We start from the raw sequence: 20408 nt of genomic DNA on the forward strand, positions 1-20408 counted from the left end.
GATACTTTTAAATCGGAGGAAGAAAAAGGCAGTCCGTAGTGTATATACAGGTTTATAATTGTCATGCGGAGAATTGCTACACGCGCCCTCTGCTTATTACTTTTTTACTTGTCATTTCATATTTGAGAAAGACAGTTCATTTGTTTTGTTTTTTTACACTTGAATTTCTGATGTGTGTTTTTATTTAATAGGTGACATTTTGTTAAAGTTCTAAACTTTGTAATAACATATATTCATGAAAGGAAGGCATGACTACATCGTTAAAAGGTCATTTACAATGTGCACATACTTCTGAGTTCGGAGAATTTAAATAAAATAGAAACTGAAAAGAAAAGTGCAGTGCAGCTTTCTACTTCAACGCTTCCTCAAGCAGCCAAAACACAAATTACTCTCAAAGATACTTTGATGAAGAATCAAAAGTGGTGAGGTCTAATCCTAAATCAATGGAAATAGATTGATATTTATTTTTGAATTGAGTTGCTTGCAAGATCTTCTCCTCAATTTCGTAGAAGGCATTATCAGTTATAGGGAAGACAGTTCTTTACAGAATGAAAAAATTTCATTTAAACTAGATATTTGGAGTGAACCAAATTTAAACGTATCTTAATGAAGTTTAAGAGCGCATGACATAAATGAAGAACTTAACACAGTTAAAATTATTTTGAAATGTCACACATTCAACGGACATACAGGAAACATAATCAAAGAGAAATTAATGAAATTTGACGGAATGAGAAATTACAAATGAGAAAATTCACTATTTTGCTTCTTAAATATCCTGTGATTTAATATAGAACTTATATAATATTTCAGTTTTCATTAATTTATTAGTACTGGAATCAAAGAGGCTAAAATATTTTTGTAAAGTTTATTTTATTAATCCTGCTCTTAAATGTACAATCAAGGAAAATTATTGTTTAGCAGTTTATCATTTTCAAATATCGTAGATCGTGTTACTGTTTCTCGATAATAGTAAAACTTCGTGATGGATTTTGTCCTTATAAATTTTTAATATTATAATACGAAAATATAATTAGGGACTATTTGTTCATTCATTTTTCTACATCTCTCATCTGCCTCTGCCTACGACAACTCAAATTTAAAAATTCCGGCATCGCTTCCGATATAACCACTTCCGTTACATCCCTGCTGCATTGAAGATTAAAGCAGTCCATATTCTGCTAATTTTAGCTTTGTAGAAAACAACATGCTTACTGAATGGCATTTTTTTCTTCTGTAGTGGAGCGCATAAAAAACGAATATCATCAAATAACTATCATTAGGCTTAGTTTCTGAAATTTTTGAAGAATATAATCATTGCAAACTTGTCTCTTATTATGGGTAGATTGGGAATTAGGAATGCGTCCAATCTAATTTTTCCATGTGCTGGAAAAGATCTTCCCATTTATATAAATACAGAAGACATGTTTCATAGAACTACAACACTTTTTAACACAGCAAGATTTACTAGGCCTCCTGCTTTTTCAATTTCCACCGTGGAAGGATAATATTTTTTTACTAGTTTTATTTTAAGGTTGGCTAGTTTCTATAATATATAAAATATGATTTAATTGAATTATGAAAATAAATTAGGGTATCTTTGTAAGACACGATCAACAGCAGATCGTAACGCTGAATATGTATTATTGAGAAGTGGATTCAGTAGGTCTGAAACTAACAAACCACAAAACAAAGGCTATGATGATTACCAGCATAAATAAAGTAGATACAATGAAGCTATAAATCACGGAGGAGACGATCATATGCCAAGCTATCCGATATCCAACAGTGATGATTGACACCAGACTGAATTTCAAAAAACAAACAGAGCTCGTGAACAAAAAGGCCTCAGGTTATCTAGAACTTAGGAAGTCCACAACAAAGAAGAAAAGTTCTATTGTCGTCAGTGGTCACATATGCCATCATATACAGAATTGCCATCTGGGTCGACGCATAATAGAGACAGGAACCACGAAGGAGTCGCTTTAGTTTATTGGGAAAGTCTCCTGCGCATAACGTACAAAAGGCCGTTAAAAAATAGTCAGATTATAGACCACGATAAATCGAGAACAATATAACAAACCTTGTATCTAAACCTTCACTTTGTAACTCATAACATCATATTTTGTATAAATATAAGAATCAGAAATATGTATACATACAGTGACATTGTTATTAATGTAAGCATACATGTAGCCAGTCAACAATGTGTTGACGGACATCAGTACCGACATGTACCGATGTTATTAAAAAGTTGAAAATATACCAGCGATTTTGAAGATATAGTTTTATTAAGTTAGAACTAATTGGAGGCTCCTCACCTTCAATCAACACAATGTATAATCCTCGGAGTACTGTCTGTTCGCGTATTAGGAAAGAAGATCCTTTAACCTAACCTAACAGAATCAAACATGAGGATTCCCGAAGTGCATGTATAGGAAGAAAACAAGCGTTGTTTCTGTTTCTGGATTATCAAATTCTTTTCATTTGATTTGATTTAAAATATATATACATAATCAACAGCAAGTCGTAGCGATAAATATGAATTATTGGGAAGATATCCGGGTACTAGGATAATTTGAAGAGCTGACTAAATAGTGTTGTCGTTGTTTACAAATCTTTTGTTATTTCTTTAATTGTCACTCTAAATAAAATTATTAGTTATTTTAATGTTTTTTATTAACACACTGCTAATACGAATACCTTTTTAAAAGACGATATCAATAGTAATGTTCTGATTTAAAGAATGAACTTTTATTCGCCATGGGGTTCTTCATTGACCAAAGGTTCAAAAACAAGTTTTTATAAAACGAAGTCCACTAAAGAGCAAGTCATAGAACATATAAACAAATAAAAGTGCATCTTTGAAATAAACAGTGAGTTTAGTGAAGCAGTGAAGAAACAGGAATACTGCTTAATATTTTTCCTGTTCACGTTTTAATCCGTAAAACTATCACATAATAAATACTCTACCAAAAAATACTTGATAAATAACGTCGACCTTCTAGCTTGGTTGAAAGTGAATAAAAAAAATTGTTATAAACTTCTAGTAATCTAGTAATTGGGAATGTATGATGATACTCATACTGAAGGTAAATAGTTTGACTTCAGTATCTGAAGACGATAACGTGTAGTGTGAGAGTATTTAAAGGGTTCTTTAAATATGCACCAGGTTATTCAAAAGAAGTATCTAATTCTGTCAATGTCTTTAACGTACTCTTCATCTATGTAATACATTTTAACTACTACACATGATTGCAGCTAACAGTGATACAGTTCAAGAATGGACTTTTACGATAGTTTTTCGATATTCTCAATATTAAAATTCATTACACAGTTGTGGATAGTTCATAGTCAAAAGGGATAGTCGAAGAGTACCATTCCACAATATTTGAATAACTCTTTCAATAACTTTGATAAAGGAACAATTAATTGTATCGGATTATAATGATTCTATTCATGTTGTAACAAAAACTAATAGAAGTTCTGAATGGTCATATTGATCCTTATGCAGACATACTGCTTAATATTGTTCAAAATGCTCTTCCTGTTTTATTACGTAAAATGATTACACAATACTCTACGGAAAAACGCGTGACAAATAACATCAAACCTCTAACTTGTTTCATAGTGAACAAGGGAAGGTTTGGTCCTCTGTTTCCTCTAGTTTCAACAGTCGGATTAATTTTTATATTGCTCTGATACTTTGTCACCATTAAACAGATATGCGTAATGGAGTCAAAATCCGTCAACGACCTACTTTATGGTTTTCCCTGAAATTTATATTATAATATATTCATATTTACAAACGAATAAATGAATGGGAAGATTTATGGCACCCAGAAACCAATTCTTTGTGAATAAGAAAAGCTCTCTTAAACTATTAAAGAATGGACATTTCATCGGAAGTCTAACAATAAACAAATCATAACTTTTCTAGTAACAACTTTCATCATATAATTTATGCCAATCCTAGATCATTGGTTCTTTAGATTAGTTCCAATATTAAACGACCGGTGTCATTAAATAACAACCAGCTATAACTAGTATTTATTTGGTACATATTAGCCAATTAAATTGTAGGATTAACTGTCGATTTACTCACCTAGCACGATTTTCTTATCATAAGAAGAGACTGCTTTCTTTTCTGTCCAATATAATTCCTTCGAGTGACCATTTATCCAGAACACATAATCTTTCGAAGATGTCAGACTCACCGGATGTGTGTTTAAACTATGAAAACTGTGTCTGCTGTCACCTTTAAAAAATTCATTATGTCAATATTGAATTGAATGAAGCTTTGCCTTAATAAACAAAAAAAATAGATTAAATTTTGTTAAAACAGTAGTTTATTCGAAATATACCGACAAATAAAATTATGCTTTATAAGGTTTGCCTTTAGAAATCGAATTAGTAACACTTCTTTCCTAGCTTGGGTTAACCTTTTATGATGTTGGTGTGGAGTTTGAGAACCATATCTCTATTAGAATACGTGTTTGTTTACGATGCGAAAGGTTTTTCTGGCAACATTGACTAAGGAAGAAAAATTGAGCAACTAGTTTGCTTGAAATTTTGCTTTTACATTAGAATTACGACATCTGAGAGTTATCAGAAGCTTTCAGCATGTCTTATGAATGAATCTCCCTGGAGAAAGGGGCTGAGACTGCTCTCGCGTGTTTCCTCAATTCTTGAAAATTTATTTTCAATGAATCGCTACACCGAAAAATAACGTAGTTACGTTCTGCGTAGAACTATTTTACAGAAACAATGATTCTTATGTCATTATCCGCCGTCTATTTTGATTGTATTACCAATTATACAATATTAATCAGTTTCCCAAAATGCACCTGGCTGGTGACTCATCAGAAAATGCAAAATACGACAATTAGAACATTTTAGGGGGTTACAACAATAGAACAATACATACAATACAACACGGATGCAACAAGATGACGCAATCTGTCATACATTTAACAAATTGATTTAGAGATATTTCATGGCCTCCCCACAGCCCAGGTCTTCCTTCACCTGAACTTGGAACTTTCCAAAAGTCTACTCTATGTGAATAAAGCACGAACGACTCTAGCATTAAATGAGAGCATTTGTCAAAAAATTTGTTGCATACCCGGTGCTGTGTCGTAGAGTTTTCTCAAGGCTTCAGAATTGCCAGCGACGAGATGGCGGCCACTTGGATTATATTATTTTGAAGAAATAATTTCTTATATTGTTATTTGTGTTGAATAAAAAGTGCCCCCTTTTTTCTTAGCAGTTTTAAAAGTTGAAAAAATTTATGGCACACCCTGTGCAAAGTGATAAAGTTGATATTAATAAAAAATGATTTTAATGTGTTAAAAATTAGTTGGATGAACATAACAATACTATATGTTTGCGTGTTTTAAGTTTCATCCCAATGTTCCTGTATTCACTGTATACATCAAACTGAAACATTGACCTTCACCTAAAAGATAGTAAAATTAAAACCCAAAATTTCATGGTAGAGTGAAGAGGAAAAGTATATGAAACAGAAAGTTATCTTCCTAGGTCATTTGCAACTCATCATCCTCTCAAAGAGTTGTTGCCACTAAAGGATCCAAACTGTAAATTGATAAAATAGCGATAAAACTGAAAATAATTCAACCCATCACCTCTGGGAAGAAACGCTCTCCTGCGATTCCTAAGAAATCCAAGTTGTTGACGATTTATTGGAAGAAAGGGAGAAGCAATACTCAACACGGAATGGAAGAATTCAACAAAATCTATTTCTATTTCTACTTCTTAATTTTTCATAATAGAAACTATGAACATGACACTAAAATTAGTAGAGAGAAAATTATTCAGAATATTTGTCAGTGCTCATCAAAATCCCCGGAGAGGGCGTCTATTTGTGAGTTCGATTTACTCGTTACTTGGACGGCCTATTTGAGCGCTACTCTGGACAGAGTACGGAGGCTAGTCTCTCTCATTAAGGCACTCGGAGGAAAGTTAGAACGAACCCACCCCTCTGCCCTACCTCATACATACTCCACGTTGTTGACGATTGGTCAGGGAATGAAAGATCTTCAAGTTGTTAAGATACACAGCTCAACAAAACCCTAGGTTATATATTCTTGTCGGCGATAGACCAAAATTTACGGCAATAACCAATTGATATTTAGACTTATTCATACTAAAGATTAATAGTTTATTTTTAGTCTCTGAAGACGGCACCTTGATCAGAATAATTCTCTGAACAGCTTTGTTCAAAAAGGAACATTTTTTTGGGTTATGTTGATTCTATTCATGTTGTAACTAAAAAATTGATAGTTGTTCTGATTAGTCATCTTGATCCTTGAAATCCGTTTAACATTGACATCGACTTTTCCAAACAAAAACTATAGAGCTGTAAGGAAAAGACCTGAAGGTATATATGTATACAGACATCAACAAGAGAATCCAAGATATCAAAGAGAATACCACAGAGAGAAATAATGAGAAACGAAAAGGAAAGCTTCAGAATAGTTGGTTGGAAAAAGCAAACTCCTAACAATATTTTCCACTAATATTGCTAAAAAAGAGAATAAAGTGACTATTGATACTAAAGATCTTAATATACACAAGCCAAATTTAAAAACTCACCATATGAATTTAATATAAATCACCTGTCTCATAACTTTTCGCAGTTTTAGAAGCAGCGATATATTTCCGACTGGATACCATTCCAAACAGCTTAATTAGCCCAAAACAACTAAAAATGGTAGTGGGACAGCATTTTTTCCATAATAGATGCAACGAGAGTAATTACTGTTATAAACATCCATCTACTATACGTTTTTGATCATACCTCTTATTTAAAATGAAAAAGTGAAGATTTTGGGTGAATTATGAATCAAGTAAAAGATAAACCATTGATGTAATGCAGTTCTACTAATTCAATTTCTGTTTAACAATTCAAAATACAACGTTCGATTTCATAATATTCTGATCATTTTGTACACACTCAACAAAACGATATAGAAAGAGAGGTGAGCAGTAGACATCCTGTCCAGCAGGTAACGCTCATCAATAAGCTTCAAGAGTTTGTCCAGCCAAAGATAAACGTCCACGAGGATATCAAAACCAAAGTAGCCAGTATTGGCAGTGGTTTCGGAAAGTTGAAGGCGTTGGAAGAAGCATAGCATAATCAGGAGAAGACTGGAAAGTTTAACGGAGGGTTTTAGGTGTTAGCACTATGGCCATCAAATGCTGTTGCTGTTGCCTGCAAGAATAACGCAAGATGCTCTATCTTCGCCGAAAAGACAACAAAAAAAAATCATGATCATCAGGATCACATCGCTGGAGGTAGCAGATGCCCTGTCCTAAAAAAACATTCCAGAAGGTGAAAAAAAAAAAGAGTGAAGATTTGGCAGATAAACCTCAATCACTTTGAAGTGGCGCATGATTTGCTCTTGCCTGTGTGCGTGACCTAAAGTGGGATCTTGCATTAATCTTAAAGCGATAAACCCAAGGATCATTTGGTCATGTGACAAATACGCGTTTCCAAGACGTTGTCAATGGTATTGAAGTTGGTTTTGAGGTGGTGAAGCTAGGAGGAATAAACATCTATAGCACTATGATCCACCCTAAGAAAAGAGTACAAAAAACGCCTACAGTTGTATGGAAAGCGAATAACTTTGAACCTGAGCAGAAACTATAATACAAGCAGAAGAGTACAACATTGAAAAAATTCAATATTTCCACACATTAAATTAAAAAAAAAACCATCAAATTAGACCCTTCACTATTCTTACGAGGTTACAATGAGTGTCTCATATAAGGAAATTTTTCTATCAAGTTAAAATAAGAGACTAATGCTTCTTCCTAAGGGGAAAAACATCCTGACCATTATACCGTCCGTTTTGCATGCTAGATACCGCGGGAAAATACTGGAAAGGATTAACCATAGTAGGTTTGAAAGATCTATCGAATCGCTCCTCTCCCCTGAACAATATGGTTTCCGAAAAAACCGCTCTACCCTGGATGCTACTAACCCCATCGTCAACACAGCTAAAAAGAACTTCTTGGTGGTAACCCTTCATATCAAGGACGCCTTTAATTCAGCTAAATGGGATATCTTGAGAGTACTGAGCGACATAAACGTTCCAAAATACCTACTAAAGATAGTGGCAAGCTACTTGTCTGGTAGGATCCTGAAATTCAACACCAAGACCGGTCCAACAAGTACATAATCACTGAAGGGATACCTTAAGACTCCGTTCTAGGTCCGCTACTGTGGAATGTCACCTAAGAGGGATTACTCAAGCTGGAATTTCGAGGGATGTCAAGCTCGTGAGTACACCGACGATATTGCCGTGGTAATCGTAGAAAAACATCTGTGGCAGTATACATCACCAGTAGAAAGCAGCTGGAAACGATCACACTGCAAGTCGGGGCGCATGAAATAATATCTAAGCATTATATTCGCTACCTAGGTGGAATGATTGACCCTCGACTTAATCTCAAACAGCAGACACAGCTCTTGTGTGCCAAAGTGTCAAAATAGTCTTAACTTGGCTATACGAAACATAGGAGGTCGAAAGCAGAAAAAGAGGAAACTATTGTCTACTCATCTGTAGGGACTTTACCCACTTTTGGCATTCCAATAATGTAATGACAGTAAATCGACTGAGTGCCTTGAGAGTGGAAAGCGCTTTCCGTACGGTGTCGTCTCAAGACGTAGTGAACGTTATAGCTGAAATGCCTTACTTACTGAAGAGATAAGTGCCCTCTTAAGCACGCCACGTCTTCGGAGTGCAGTAATATTTAACGGCAATGCTGCGGGGAAAACAGAGGTCGAAGAGTGAGGAGTAGGTTTTTAGTCGATAGGGGAAACGAGTCCGATAAACCAGGCATAATATCTTATCCTAATGATACGTAAAAAGTACTTTCCAAACTTCAATGAAAACAAAAAAAGACACACCTTTAGTAGAAGAGAATACACGGTATCGGTTTGTAGTTTTCTTAAGCACTCACATATAATTTCAAGTACATTACCTTCCGGTGCAAATGAATCTATGGTTCCTCTTTGAGCATCAGCGAAGAAAATTCGATTAAGCTCTCTATCGAACATCATAGAAATAGACCCAGTCAGTTGTTCTTCTATAATATGGGTTCTACCTGCTCCATCCATCGTGAAACGGTCAATGTGACTACGTTTTAATTCTTCATTATGAAAACTTATGAACATGACACTGAAATGTAGAAAATTATTATTAATATTTGTTAGTGCGCATGGAAATCCATGGGAGAGGTCGTTTATTTGGGTGTGCGATTTATTTGGACGGCCAATTTAAATGCTACTCCGGTAGAGTAAAGCGAGTTTCACTCATTAAGGGTTTTGGAAGAAAGTTCGTTCGCACATTCTTGCACATTATCAATCTTCTTCTTAAAAGGTTTTTGTCAATGAGAAGTCAATCTTCAAGAGCTTTAAAGCTTTCCCCGACAATTTGGGTATAGCCATTAGGTGAATGCTAGCCCCATGCTTCATTAGTAAAAGTTTTATGCGCTTTCTTCTCATTAACTCTTTCATCAGCCAAATGACCGAAAACTAGAAGTATCCGGCCTTCCGCCTAGTCAATACACTCCAACAGCGCTTTGATTCGTCGAGTTATTTTGTGTTGTTACATACTATTCTCTCTTCGAACTACCAAACTTATCTTTTCCGGTGATGCACTTTTCAGGTCTATAAGTTTCTCATTACACACAGAAAACTGGTTCCTTGAAAACATTTTCTTAGCCAGAAGCCAGCTATATTATTAGTATAGAGTAGTTTTTTATTGGGAACTAATAATATAGCTGGCAAAGGCTTCTTTACAAATATATATATATATATATATATATATATATATATATATATATATATATATATATATATATATATATATATATATATATATATATATATATATATATATATATATATATATAAATATATATATATATATATATATACAGTGCTTTTCAGATAAAAGTATCCACCCTTAATAACTTTTGTATTACTGGTATTTAGATAAAATCCAAAAACACGTCAATTTATGTTGGAAGGGGCAAGCATTATGGCTTATTTAAACTTACTGGAAAAGCCACCCCCTCACCCCTAGCAGCATCCCCTTTATTTTTTTAAATTACTTTTCATATTTTTTATGTAAAATTTGGATACTCCTCTTTGAGCTGATTTCAAAAATGTATAATACTTGTAGGTTGAAGTGGTTAGTTTATGAGATAAACAATTTTTCTTTTAAGAGCACAAATTTTACTTATTTACTTTCACCTTATTTACCTGTACTAAAATGGGTTGTACAACAGTTCAAACTCTTTAATCTTTTTAACTGTGCTATTTATTCTACTTAAAAAATCCAAACAACAAAAAACTCTACTTTTTATTAAAGTTTGACATTGTCAACTAGAATTTGTAGTCACTATTGATAGTGTAATTTGATACATTATTTATTTTGTTTCTCTGAAATGGTTTACTCTTTGCAAGAAAGAATTGAAATTGTAGGTTTATACTACCAAAATAATAATTGTGCAAGAGCTGCTGCTAGAATATTTAACGAATTACATGACGGAAGACATGCAACTCATAAGTATGTAATTCAACTGATGGAGAAATTTACCACAACAGGGTCTGTTTGCAATAAAGTGCATAAGCGAGAGGGACTCGTAAATAACGAAGCAATCCAAGTGGCAATTTTAGGGCAAGTCAGCTTAGAGGCTCAACAACCCCAATCGTTGTCAACAATAAGTAGAGCGATCGGTGTTTCATCTTCTACAGTTTTCCGAGTTCTACATAAATTCAAGTACCACCCATACAAAGTTAAGTTGGTGCACGAGTTGAATGAAGATGGTTTTGATCGTCGTCTAGAGTTTTGCGAATCAATGACGCAAATTATCAATAACAATCCACAATTGTTAAACAATATTTGCTTTTCTGATGAATGCTCATGGTCATTAAATGGCTTAGTAAGTAGGCATAATTGTAGATATTGGGCTGAAAGTGATCCACATATTATGCGTGAATTCCATACACAACATCCCTAAAAGTTAAACGTTTGGTGTGGTATCCTAGATGACCACATTGTCGGACCTTTCTTCATCAACGGAAATTTAAATGGTGAATCATATCTTGAGTTACTCAGGGAAGGGGTTGACCCACGTATTACAACAATAATAGAAAATGATGATAACCTTTCCGAAGATTTACTGGTATTTCAACAAGACGGAGCTCCCCCACACTATGCTATGCCTGTCCGACAATTTTTAAACGAAACATTCCCCGCTCGTTGGATAGGTAGAAGGGGGCAGCATATATATATATATATATATATATATATATATATATATATATATATATATAGATAAATTTTTTTAATTTCTTCTTTTTTAGACCTAAGCCTTTTGATATATTAATGCATCTAAATGTTTTTGATGTTAGGTCTCTTCTGTTTCAGTATTACAAAAGTTATTAAAGGTGGATACTTTTATCTGAAAAGCACTGTATATATATATATATATATATATATATATATATATATATATAGATAGATAGATAGATAGATAAATTTTTTTAATTTCTTCTTTTTTAGACCTAAGCCTTTTGATATATTAATGCATCTAAATGTTTTTGATTTTAGGTCTCTTCTGTTTCAGTATTACAAAAGTTATTAAAGGTGGATACTTTTATCTGAAAAGCACTGTATATATATATATATATATATATATATATATATATATATATAGATAAATTTTTTTAATTTCTTCTTTTTTAGACCTAAGCCTTTTGATATATTAATGCATCTAAATGTTTTTGATTTTAGGTCTCTTCTGTTTCAGTATTACAAAAGTTATTAAAGGTGGATACTTTTATCTGAAAAGCACTATATATATATATATATAGATAGATAGATAGATAGATAATTTTTTTAATTTCTTCTTTTTTAGACCTAAGCCTTTTGATATATTAATGCATCTAAATGTTTTTGATTTTAGGTCTCTTCTGTTTTAACATTAGTTTTTTCTTAATAATTTGGCGTTTCTACTTTTCTTTAAGTCTTTATTAAAAGATATTTAAATGCATCAAAAACATTTAGATACATTAATATATATAGATATATACTGTGAGTATTTTCTGTATATATGTATTTGAGTTGTTCTTTTATAAAAAAAGAGAACTCACCCTTCTTCTGGTACCAAAACAATACTTTCTGGAATTTCTCCCAGCGTATCATGCATAAGTACTTTTTTAGCCATTGTATTAAGGCTAATCACTTCCACAACGAGTCTGTCTAAGTCACATATATAAAGATTGTTACTCGTCACATCTAAAATAATATAAAAAAAACTTAGTTTACAGATTATCCCAGTATTACCAACAAAGATAAAGTTAATAGTAGAATAATGCCTTATTGAGAAAAATGTAGTGATTTTTTCCAATAATACACCAAATAATACTTAATATTCATAAAAATAGTTGTAATATTATACATATAATAATAGATTAATTTATTTTATTTATTCTGTTCTTACATGTAATTGAATTTGTAGTGTAATGAAATTCATTTCTGGCTTTATTTTCTACAACTAAGTGAAATACTATCCATATCATATTTCTAAATGTATTCACAAAACTTTCCCTCCAATTAAAATTGTAGTTGTGTTAGAAAAGTGGTAAGGTCATAGTCACTGTTATTATACAGAATGGGGAAAATGGGCAAAGTATAGAATTTGTGGCTTAATTACGACCTCTATGAGATATTGTCTGATATAAAATTCTTTTTTCTATCTCCCGAAAGAAGTTTGACGTTTTATAACTGTTAACAGGTAATAAAGTGCCATTTCATATGAAATTACTTTTTTCGGCACAACAGTTGAATTTTCTTGTGAGGAAATTATATTTCTTTCTGCCATCCCAACTTTCGTTGATGTACTAGGTCGCAAATCCAGTATTAGTTTAGCACTACCACACGTTCTAAACACTTTATTAGCTATTTATGTCATGTGTGCTCCCCATTCATCAAATTACCCTTCAGCGACCGTTGATGATCTCTGAATGTAAGTCTAACAGAGGATCTTCGAAATAAATGACCTGTATATGAGTTAGCATTTTTAAGTTGAAGAAAATTAGCCACACGGGAACCTTATAAAACTGGTTTTTACCCATAACATGATTGATAAATTTTCCATTGTGATATGCATGAAAAAGGCGGCGATAATTAACTGCTGCTGGCCGAATGGCTAATTCATGTAAAACTTAACATATTTTCAGTAACTAGATATTCACTGTTTTCATCATTTATTGTTTCCTTGAGTTTCACAACTTTCCCGAATCTTTAATATTATCTTATGTTATCTGGCTGATTTCACAAGCTTCTGCAATCGCAAATACACCAACAGCCTTGACCATTGAATAAACTTCATCGGTAGCATCATTTAAAAAATTACTAATTTGTGTACTCAATACTAATTTGCTCAATATCAACTGGAATCAATTATTGGTTGAAAACAGCATTGATAAAGGTTGCGAATATTTTTACTATTAAATTTAAGATGCAGGCTTTGCTAGCGTTCCCAAAACAATTCCCAAACCTTTCAAAAGATACCCTTTATGGTTCAACATCGAAATTATTGGCAACCTTTGTGACAAAAATTTACGAGTACCAATAATTATGATGACTACATTGAATTTAGTAATATGCGAGCCAAAATTAAGAAAAATATACGTCGGAGTCATTATATATATATCATTATACATAAAGAATGAGGAACAACAGCTAATAAGTGACCCTAAAAAGTTTTGGCCCTATTTAAATACCAATAGGAAAACTACCAGCTTAACCTTATAGTATGTCCTCTAAAAAAAGAACCTCTTAACCAACCAGATGACATTGAAAATGCTTTTGCTGATTATTTTCAGTCAGGATATATTACCGCATCTATACCTAATTTTCACCATATTGATTCAACTTTAAATTGTTTGCCTTCTGTTACTCCCTAGTTCACTGAAGTTTTAACTAGCCTCAAAAAATTAAAACCAAACTCTTTATCTGGTCTAGATGGGTTACCAGCGTTTGTATTATGTGTCTGTTCTTGTAAAACCATTGTGCTACTTTTTCAATCACTCGTTAAAATGTGGTTAATTTTCGGTGATTATAGAAAACTGGAAAAATTTGACTCATTTTTGGAAAAGGTAATAAGGTTGTTATTGAGAATTATCGATCCATCACAATTATTTCCAACTTTTCTAAGGTATTTAAAACTCTGCTTTAACAAGTTGTTTTCCACTATTTGAAACCATCCATATCTAATGAACAACATTGTTGTTATTCTGGTAGATCTACGGTCTTGAATTTAATATTTTTAACGCAGTATACTGCAGCACAATTGTATAGCGGTGGTCAGGTTGATGTCATCTATATAGATTTTTCCAAAGCTTTTGATCGCTTGGATCATGGCTTTCTTCTGATTAAGCTATTCAACATTGATTTAACTAATTCATTTACCAACTTTTTTATGCCATACCTCACGGATAGAAAACTTAGTTACTTACCATCATGGTTTCAACTCCATAACGCATATTCTGGAGTACCTCGGGGCTCAGTACGTGGGCCACTATTATTTTTAATATTTATGAATGACATTTTCTTGGCATTAAATTCTTATGTTCTTCTTTATGCAGATGATCTGAACCTGTATCATTCCATATCGAACACTAATGACTGCCACTTTCAATTTGTGATTAGTGCGATAGAATTGCAATCCCTCTCAGCAAGTGTAAAACCTTATCTTTCACTAGACAACTTAACCCCCTTCATTTCAATGATCGCATATCTAAGAATGTGCTTTGTTGAGCATTATCTTTGGTGGAACCTTTAGAAACCTCGGTTTCGTACTGAGAAAGGCAGTTTACCAAAGTTAAAACTGTATCTTTACTTTTTACTGCATTCGTTCTTCCAAAACTAGAATATGGTTCTCTTACAAGGGACCCAAGCTACCAAACTCATATCAGAAAAATAAATTATATTCACAGTATGTTAAATATATGTGGTTCAGGTCTGACAATATTTATCCACCACAAGAAATACCTCAAAAAACATTGTTAGAACGGTTTAACCTGAACGATCTAGCGATTAGAGGTACGTGTTCTTCCTTGATATTCCGCCACAAAATTGTGACGAATAAAATTGACTGTTCAGAATTGTTAGGTCTTTTAAGAATACATACTCCTCGAGTTGCCGGCCTATTCCACTCTTTATTTCAAATTTTCTACTTTATATCGAATTAATCAATACCACTATGATATGCAGAGCTGGGGATATGGATATTTTATGTAGCACATCTAACATAAAACAGAAAATTTTCGCTGTTCTATAACTTTCTCACTATTCGTATATGGCACAATTATCATGGAAAATTTGATCTGCTCACTTTTTATCCTATTTTTGTGTGTATCTTATTAACACTTCATCTAAATGTACCATTGTTGATTTGTACTTTACAACTTTAATTGTTCAATTACTAACTCTTTCCCACGTTTTACTGGGTCCTTGGGCTATAGGGTAATGTAAATAAATATTATTGAATTGTAACATACTTTCAATCATTAATGTTGATGGCATTTGTTGTTGTGCAAATTTTAAAAAACAGCCAATAACAGCGTCTCCGAAAATGAGCTACATGTTTTTTTTAACTTCCATTCGATGAATCTTGAATATGCGTAGATTGTGAATAGTTAATGAAAATGCGGGCTTGAAATAGTGAATCAAATCTCTATTCACGGACTGCTGAATCGGTCTGTGATTCCCGGAATTATGTCCGGAAGGAGGTTCAGTGTTGCCAGATGTTTTCAACAAATATTAGGAATGGGTAGTAAGGTCGATATTATATTCTATGAAATAGGTATTGAATGTAACGTTATTATATTCGATTTATATAGTTTCTACTTATTCCTATACAAAAATGCCTTAAAATCCGCAGCTTCGTGGAGCTGTTTCGGATCCGGAACCTCATCACAGCACACCGAACTGTATTGATTATTTAAAAGTACTCACCAAAATCCATTGCGATTATTTGTCCCAAACCACTAATGTCTAATGTTTTGTTAAATCCGGTATGTAAATTGAGAGTAACAATTTTTTTCAATTTCTTGTCACTGACAAATAATATATTTTTATTACTGTCGAAAGCCAAACTTCCTGCATGTTCAACCACACTAGGTAAGATGGATATGTCGTGTTTGCCAAGATGTTGGTGTTCAATGTGCATCAATAAATTGCCTGTTGCGCCTATCAGCATATGATTTGGTATTATTTCTAAAATAAATAATCGGTTTCATTTTCTTCTTTTATTATCAATTTCAGTTGATATTATCGGAAACAGAAAATTATAAGATACTAACCTTTGCAAACGTGTTTATCCACACCAAGCATTTTATTCTCCGGACACGCACATGTATAATTTTGTCCTCTTAATAAACAAATGTCGCTACAAAGCGCACGTTCACAAGGATTATATTTACGTTCATGGAGTGCCGAATGAAAAATGGCGATCCCATAAATTAAATCTTTGTGTTCATCCACAAGTGTGCGATGATTTTTTCCATCGAATTTATCACAGGTTTGAATAGTGTGCGTATCCCAATCGGACCAGAACAACTGGTTTTCGAATACTGCGATTGCGTATGGATGTTTCGTTACCTCTTCTAAAACAATCTAAAAAGCAACATAAATTTCTTTATTTTCATAATTTTTAGATATCTTTTTATGCTTCTGCTGATAATCAACTTGATTTAAGGTCTTTTAACATTGCTATGGATTTTTATATAGATAATAATATTCGATCTATTTTTGGTCTTTATCAAAATATCTTAGTTGATAAAGATTATAATTGTTGATTGAGCTGGGACAAAGTAGTCTTAAAATACTAACTTGAGATATAGTTGTATGATACAGAAATTTTGAACTAGTATAGGCAAACTAAATTATTTCTCTACCTCCGAAATTAGTGGCCAAAAAAGATGCTCCGATAGTTTCCTCATACTCTGAGACTACACAGTTGTCGATTAAAAAGCCGCGGTTTGAAAAAACTCAAAGGAAGTAATACCGATGGTTGAAGGCTTATGAATACATGCTTAAGCATGCAACGAGGTTGTGCCAAATAGCCATTGTCGAGAGAGAAGAAAAACCAGCTGCACCTGCTGGAAAGTGAGTTAGGTCGGAAACCTTCACCCAAAATCACCCCCAGCAACAAGCTAAAATAGCAGAGTCTAATGAGTCTATCAAAACAACATATGCAAGAAATCCTCCAAATGATAACGAGACTCTGGAAGTAGTAAAGGTTTGTATTGTTTCGGGCAACCGCTCCCAGGATGCCTTAATCACTGAGCAGCAACTACAAGATCGACTAGCAGCCTCATTCTTTCCTATAGAAAAATATGACCCGTGTATCGAGGGGGCATCTTCAGACCATGTTATCAATTGCAGCAACCAACTACGATAGGGTAAACTTGTAATACATTATACACAATTCCTTATCACATTGACAGTAGTAGTAAACATAGAACATAGAACAGACGAATTTTTGTCGTTTTGTGCCATCAGAATAACTTCTCTGACAAGCACTGGAAAATCTTTGTATTCACCGACACAAGTAAGAATTGTGCAGCAGTGGTTTTCTCGATTGATCATGTTAGTTAGGAGGCTTTAAAAGCCAGAGATTTCATGAACAGCTACCGATTGGAAATGAAGAAAAAATTTTAATAAAAATTATTGATTCTTAAATTAGAACATAACTGCTTATTAAGATCTCTCTGTATAGAAGGCCAAGACATTATATTCATCAAGACAAAGAGTTGAACTAAGCATGTTAGCTTGGGGTATAGCAACACTGGATACTGGAATTATCAATCTAGATGATAACTGCTGCCCATGCGGCAGTGTGTCTCCACTACTATGGTCTTTAGCAGTCGATCAATTGCTTAGAAAGTTAACCAATGCAGGTTATAATCAATATATCAAATGTAACCTGTCCTAATCGCTCAGAGATTGGGTATCAATGAAGATCTGAGCATAAATTGCTTCAAGACCACTCTAGTTCTATTCCTAAGAAGAAGCAAGTATTTTCCAAAATCCTTCATATAGATATTAAATATCTCGGTGTGAACTTTTCCATAAAACCTCAAACTTTAATGTATTTTCCAGAAATTATCCAGCTATGGATAAGGAGTAAAACTCCAGGTTTAAAAAAATCGAATAAACGTCTCATTTTACTAAATTAGCCCAAAAGTCCTTTTTTAAGCAAATACGAGCTAAGGAAGAATTACTCGTGCGCCCATTGTATACCATTTAGTGAATTTCCACCTAAAAAACATCATAGAAACTATCCTCGTTTCTTAAAGGAACCAAAACCTCCTCAAAACACCTAAAAAAATTATTTTTTCCAAGAGCCGTCATTGACGCTATACACTTTCTGTTTGGATTAAGCTGCTAATTGTTTGCAACCATATCCATCTTTATTAGATATTACATCAAGACTTCACCTTTTTCTTTCTATTAACGAAAAAATACACATAATTATTGTCCTATTCCTAGTACACATCTCGTAGTTCAAACACACTATAGAGTGAGATCCAGTGCCTACCATACGTTAAAGTATAAATTTTTTTGTCATTTTTGTCACTGAGAGAGAGCATTGCTCAGGTACATGAATGTATTTAAGAGAGTATTTCTGCAGTTTAAATTTTATAATTAACAAAAAATTTATGTGAATATTACTGAAAAATTATCATACAATAATTTTTAAATAACCAGACATATTCAAAGGGTTAAACACCCCGCCTGTACATAGAAATTAAATTTAGATTTTTTATTCATTAATATAAGTAAATAAATTAAATTTAGCTTTATATTATTATTTATATTATTCAGGCTTAATATTATAATATATTCAATCATCTTTATTTGGAGTAAAATAATTATCTCTTGTATAAATCTTTGTGTTCCTCTCGATCTGAAATTTATTATCGAGGATTCCAATGATTCTGCCTCAGATTCATGAAGGGGTTGGACTTTAGATCGATGTTTTTTCTTTTAAGGTTGCAAAACACGCAAATTTTACAACTAATTTCAAAATTTGCACCATTTTCGGTAGGAATCTCTTCTAAGGTTGAATCAAGATCACTTACATCCTCAAATACCTCATGGGTCATTGAAATTGTTCTACAAATTGTAATGTTTTTTCTGATGATCTTGGTGTAGTAGAAATGGTAGATTCATCCGTCGATGTTGATGATGTTGGAATCACGTCTGGATCTTCATAATATTTTTTCATCGGTGCTGTAAATGTCTTGTAGCACTCTCTATGGTAACCACCTTCCATCTCTCCATTTGGTAAAACTGCATCTTTATACTTAATTTTATATTTTTGTCGTGATTTTAATACACCTTTTCAATGTTTGTTCAAGAAATAAAATCACAAAATACACAATCTACATTTTCTTCCATGATTATAAACTTTTTTCACTGCAATTTCGCTCCTAAAATTTTCTTTCGAAACACTACCTTCAACTTTCGGAGTCAAAAGTATACTGGCATCTGTTGAACTCAGTGTCCCAAAAAAACATCTAGAATTTTGACCTTGTGCTTCGTTTGGAGGGATTTTAGACCCTTCGAAATTGTCCAGCTGTTCAGAGTGTACTGTGAAATAGGCATTTACTTCATACCTGTATATTTCAATATCTCTAAAACCCACTAATATTACTTTATACGCATTCATGTACACGAAGACAAGTGTCAAGAAATATATGAGACCCTCCCAGATAGATCCAAGCCTTTGAATATTCTTACAAAATAATTCTCAAGAAAAATATATAAAATAATATTTGAAATATTATAATCAAATTTCGTTCAATATTATTAAAATATTCTAAATTTTTTAAGTTATGTCATGATTACTGAATAATACATATCTATTTATGTATATTTTATATTATTTTTAAATTCACTTAACAGTTTTTTGATACTTTCTCATGTATAGTTCTAGCTAGGCTTTATCCAGTCTAAGGGGGTGTTTAACCCTTTGAATATGTCTGGTCATTTAAAAATTATTGTATGATAATTTTTCAGCATTATTCACATAAATTTTCCGTTAATTATAAAATTTAAACTGCAGGAATACTCTCTTAAATGCATTCGTGTACCTGAGCAATGCTCTCTCTCAGCGCATTTGATCTTCTACCGCGTCCGGCGGAGTGTTGAACCCTTCGGATATTTCTTGAATTTTGAATAATGACTTAGAATGGTCATTTGAATACTCTGTGTAAATTTCAGCTTTTGTAATTTAATGTGAAAGAGCTCAGGTACTGCGCACCTTGATTACCTGATACCTACCGAAGGCACCGT

At 33.0% G+C, this 20408-nt stretch overlaps 1 protein-coding gene across 1 annotated transcript in view; it reads right to left on the reverse strand.

Moving 5' to 3' along the window:
- LOC130445918 (vitellogenin receptor) overlaps positions 1-20408 on the reverse strand; it is a 99724-nt gene that overhangs the window by 38306 nt on the left and 41010 nt on the right. Inside the window, exons 9-13 of the mRNA XM_056781819.1 lie at positions 16409-16721; positions 16062-16322; positions 12191-12335; positions 9010-9206; positions 4106-4258 (exon numbers count right to left, since the gene is read on the reverse strand). Of these exons, the coding sequence (XP_056637797.1) occupies positions 4106-4258; positions 9010-9206; positions 12191-12335; positions 16062-16322; positions 16409-16721 (1069 nt within the window). The remainder of the gene's footprint in view (positions 1-4105; positions 4259-9009; positions 9207-12190; positions 12336-16061; positions 16323-16408; positions 16722-20408) is intronic.

The sequence above is a fragment of the Diorhabda sublineata genome, chromosome 6 (assembly GCF_026230105.1).
Source record: "Diorhabda sublineata isolate icDioSubl1.1 chromosome 6, icDioSubl1.1, whole genome shotgun sequence".
Lineage (NCBI taxonomy): Eukaryota > Metazoa > Arthropoda > Insecta > Coleoptera > Chrysomelidae > Diorhabda > Diorhabda sublineata.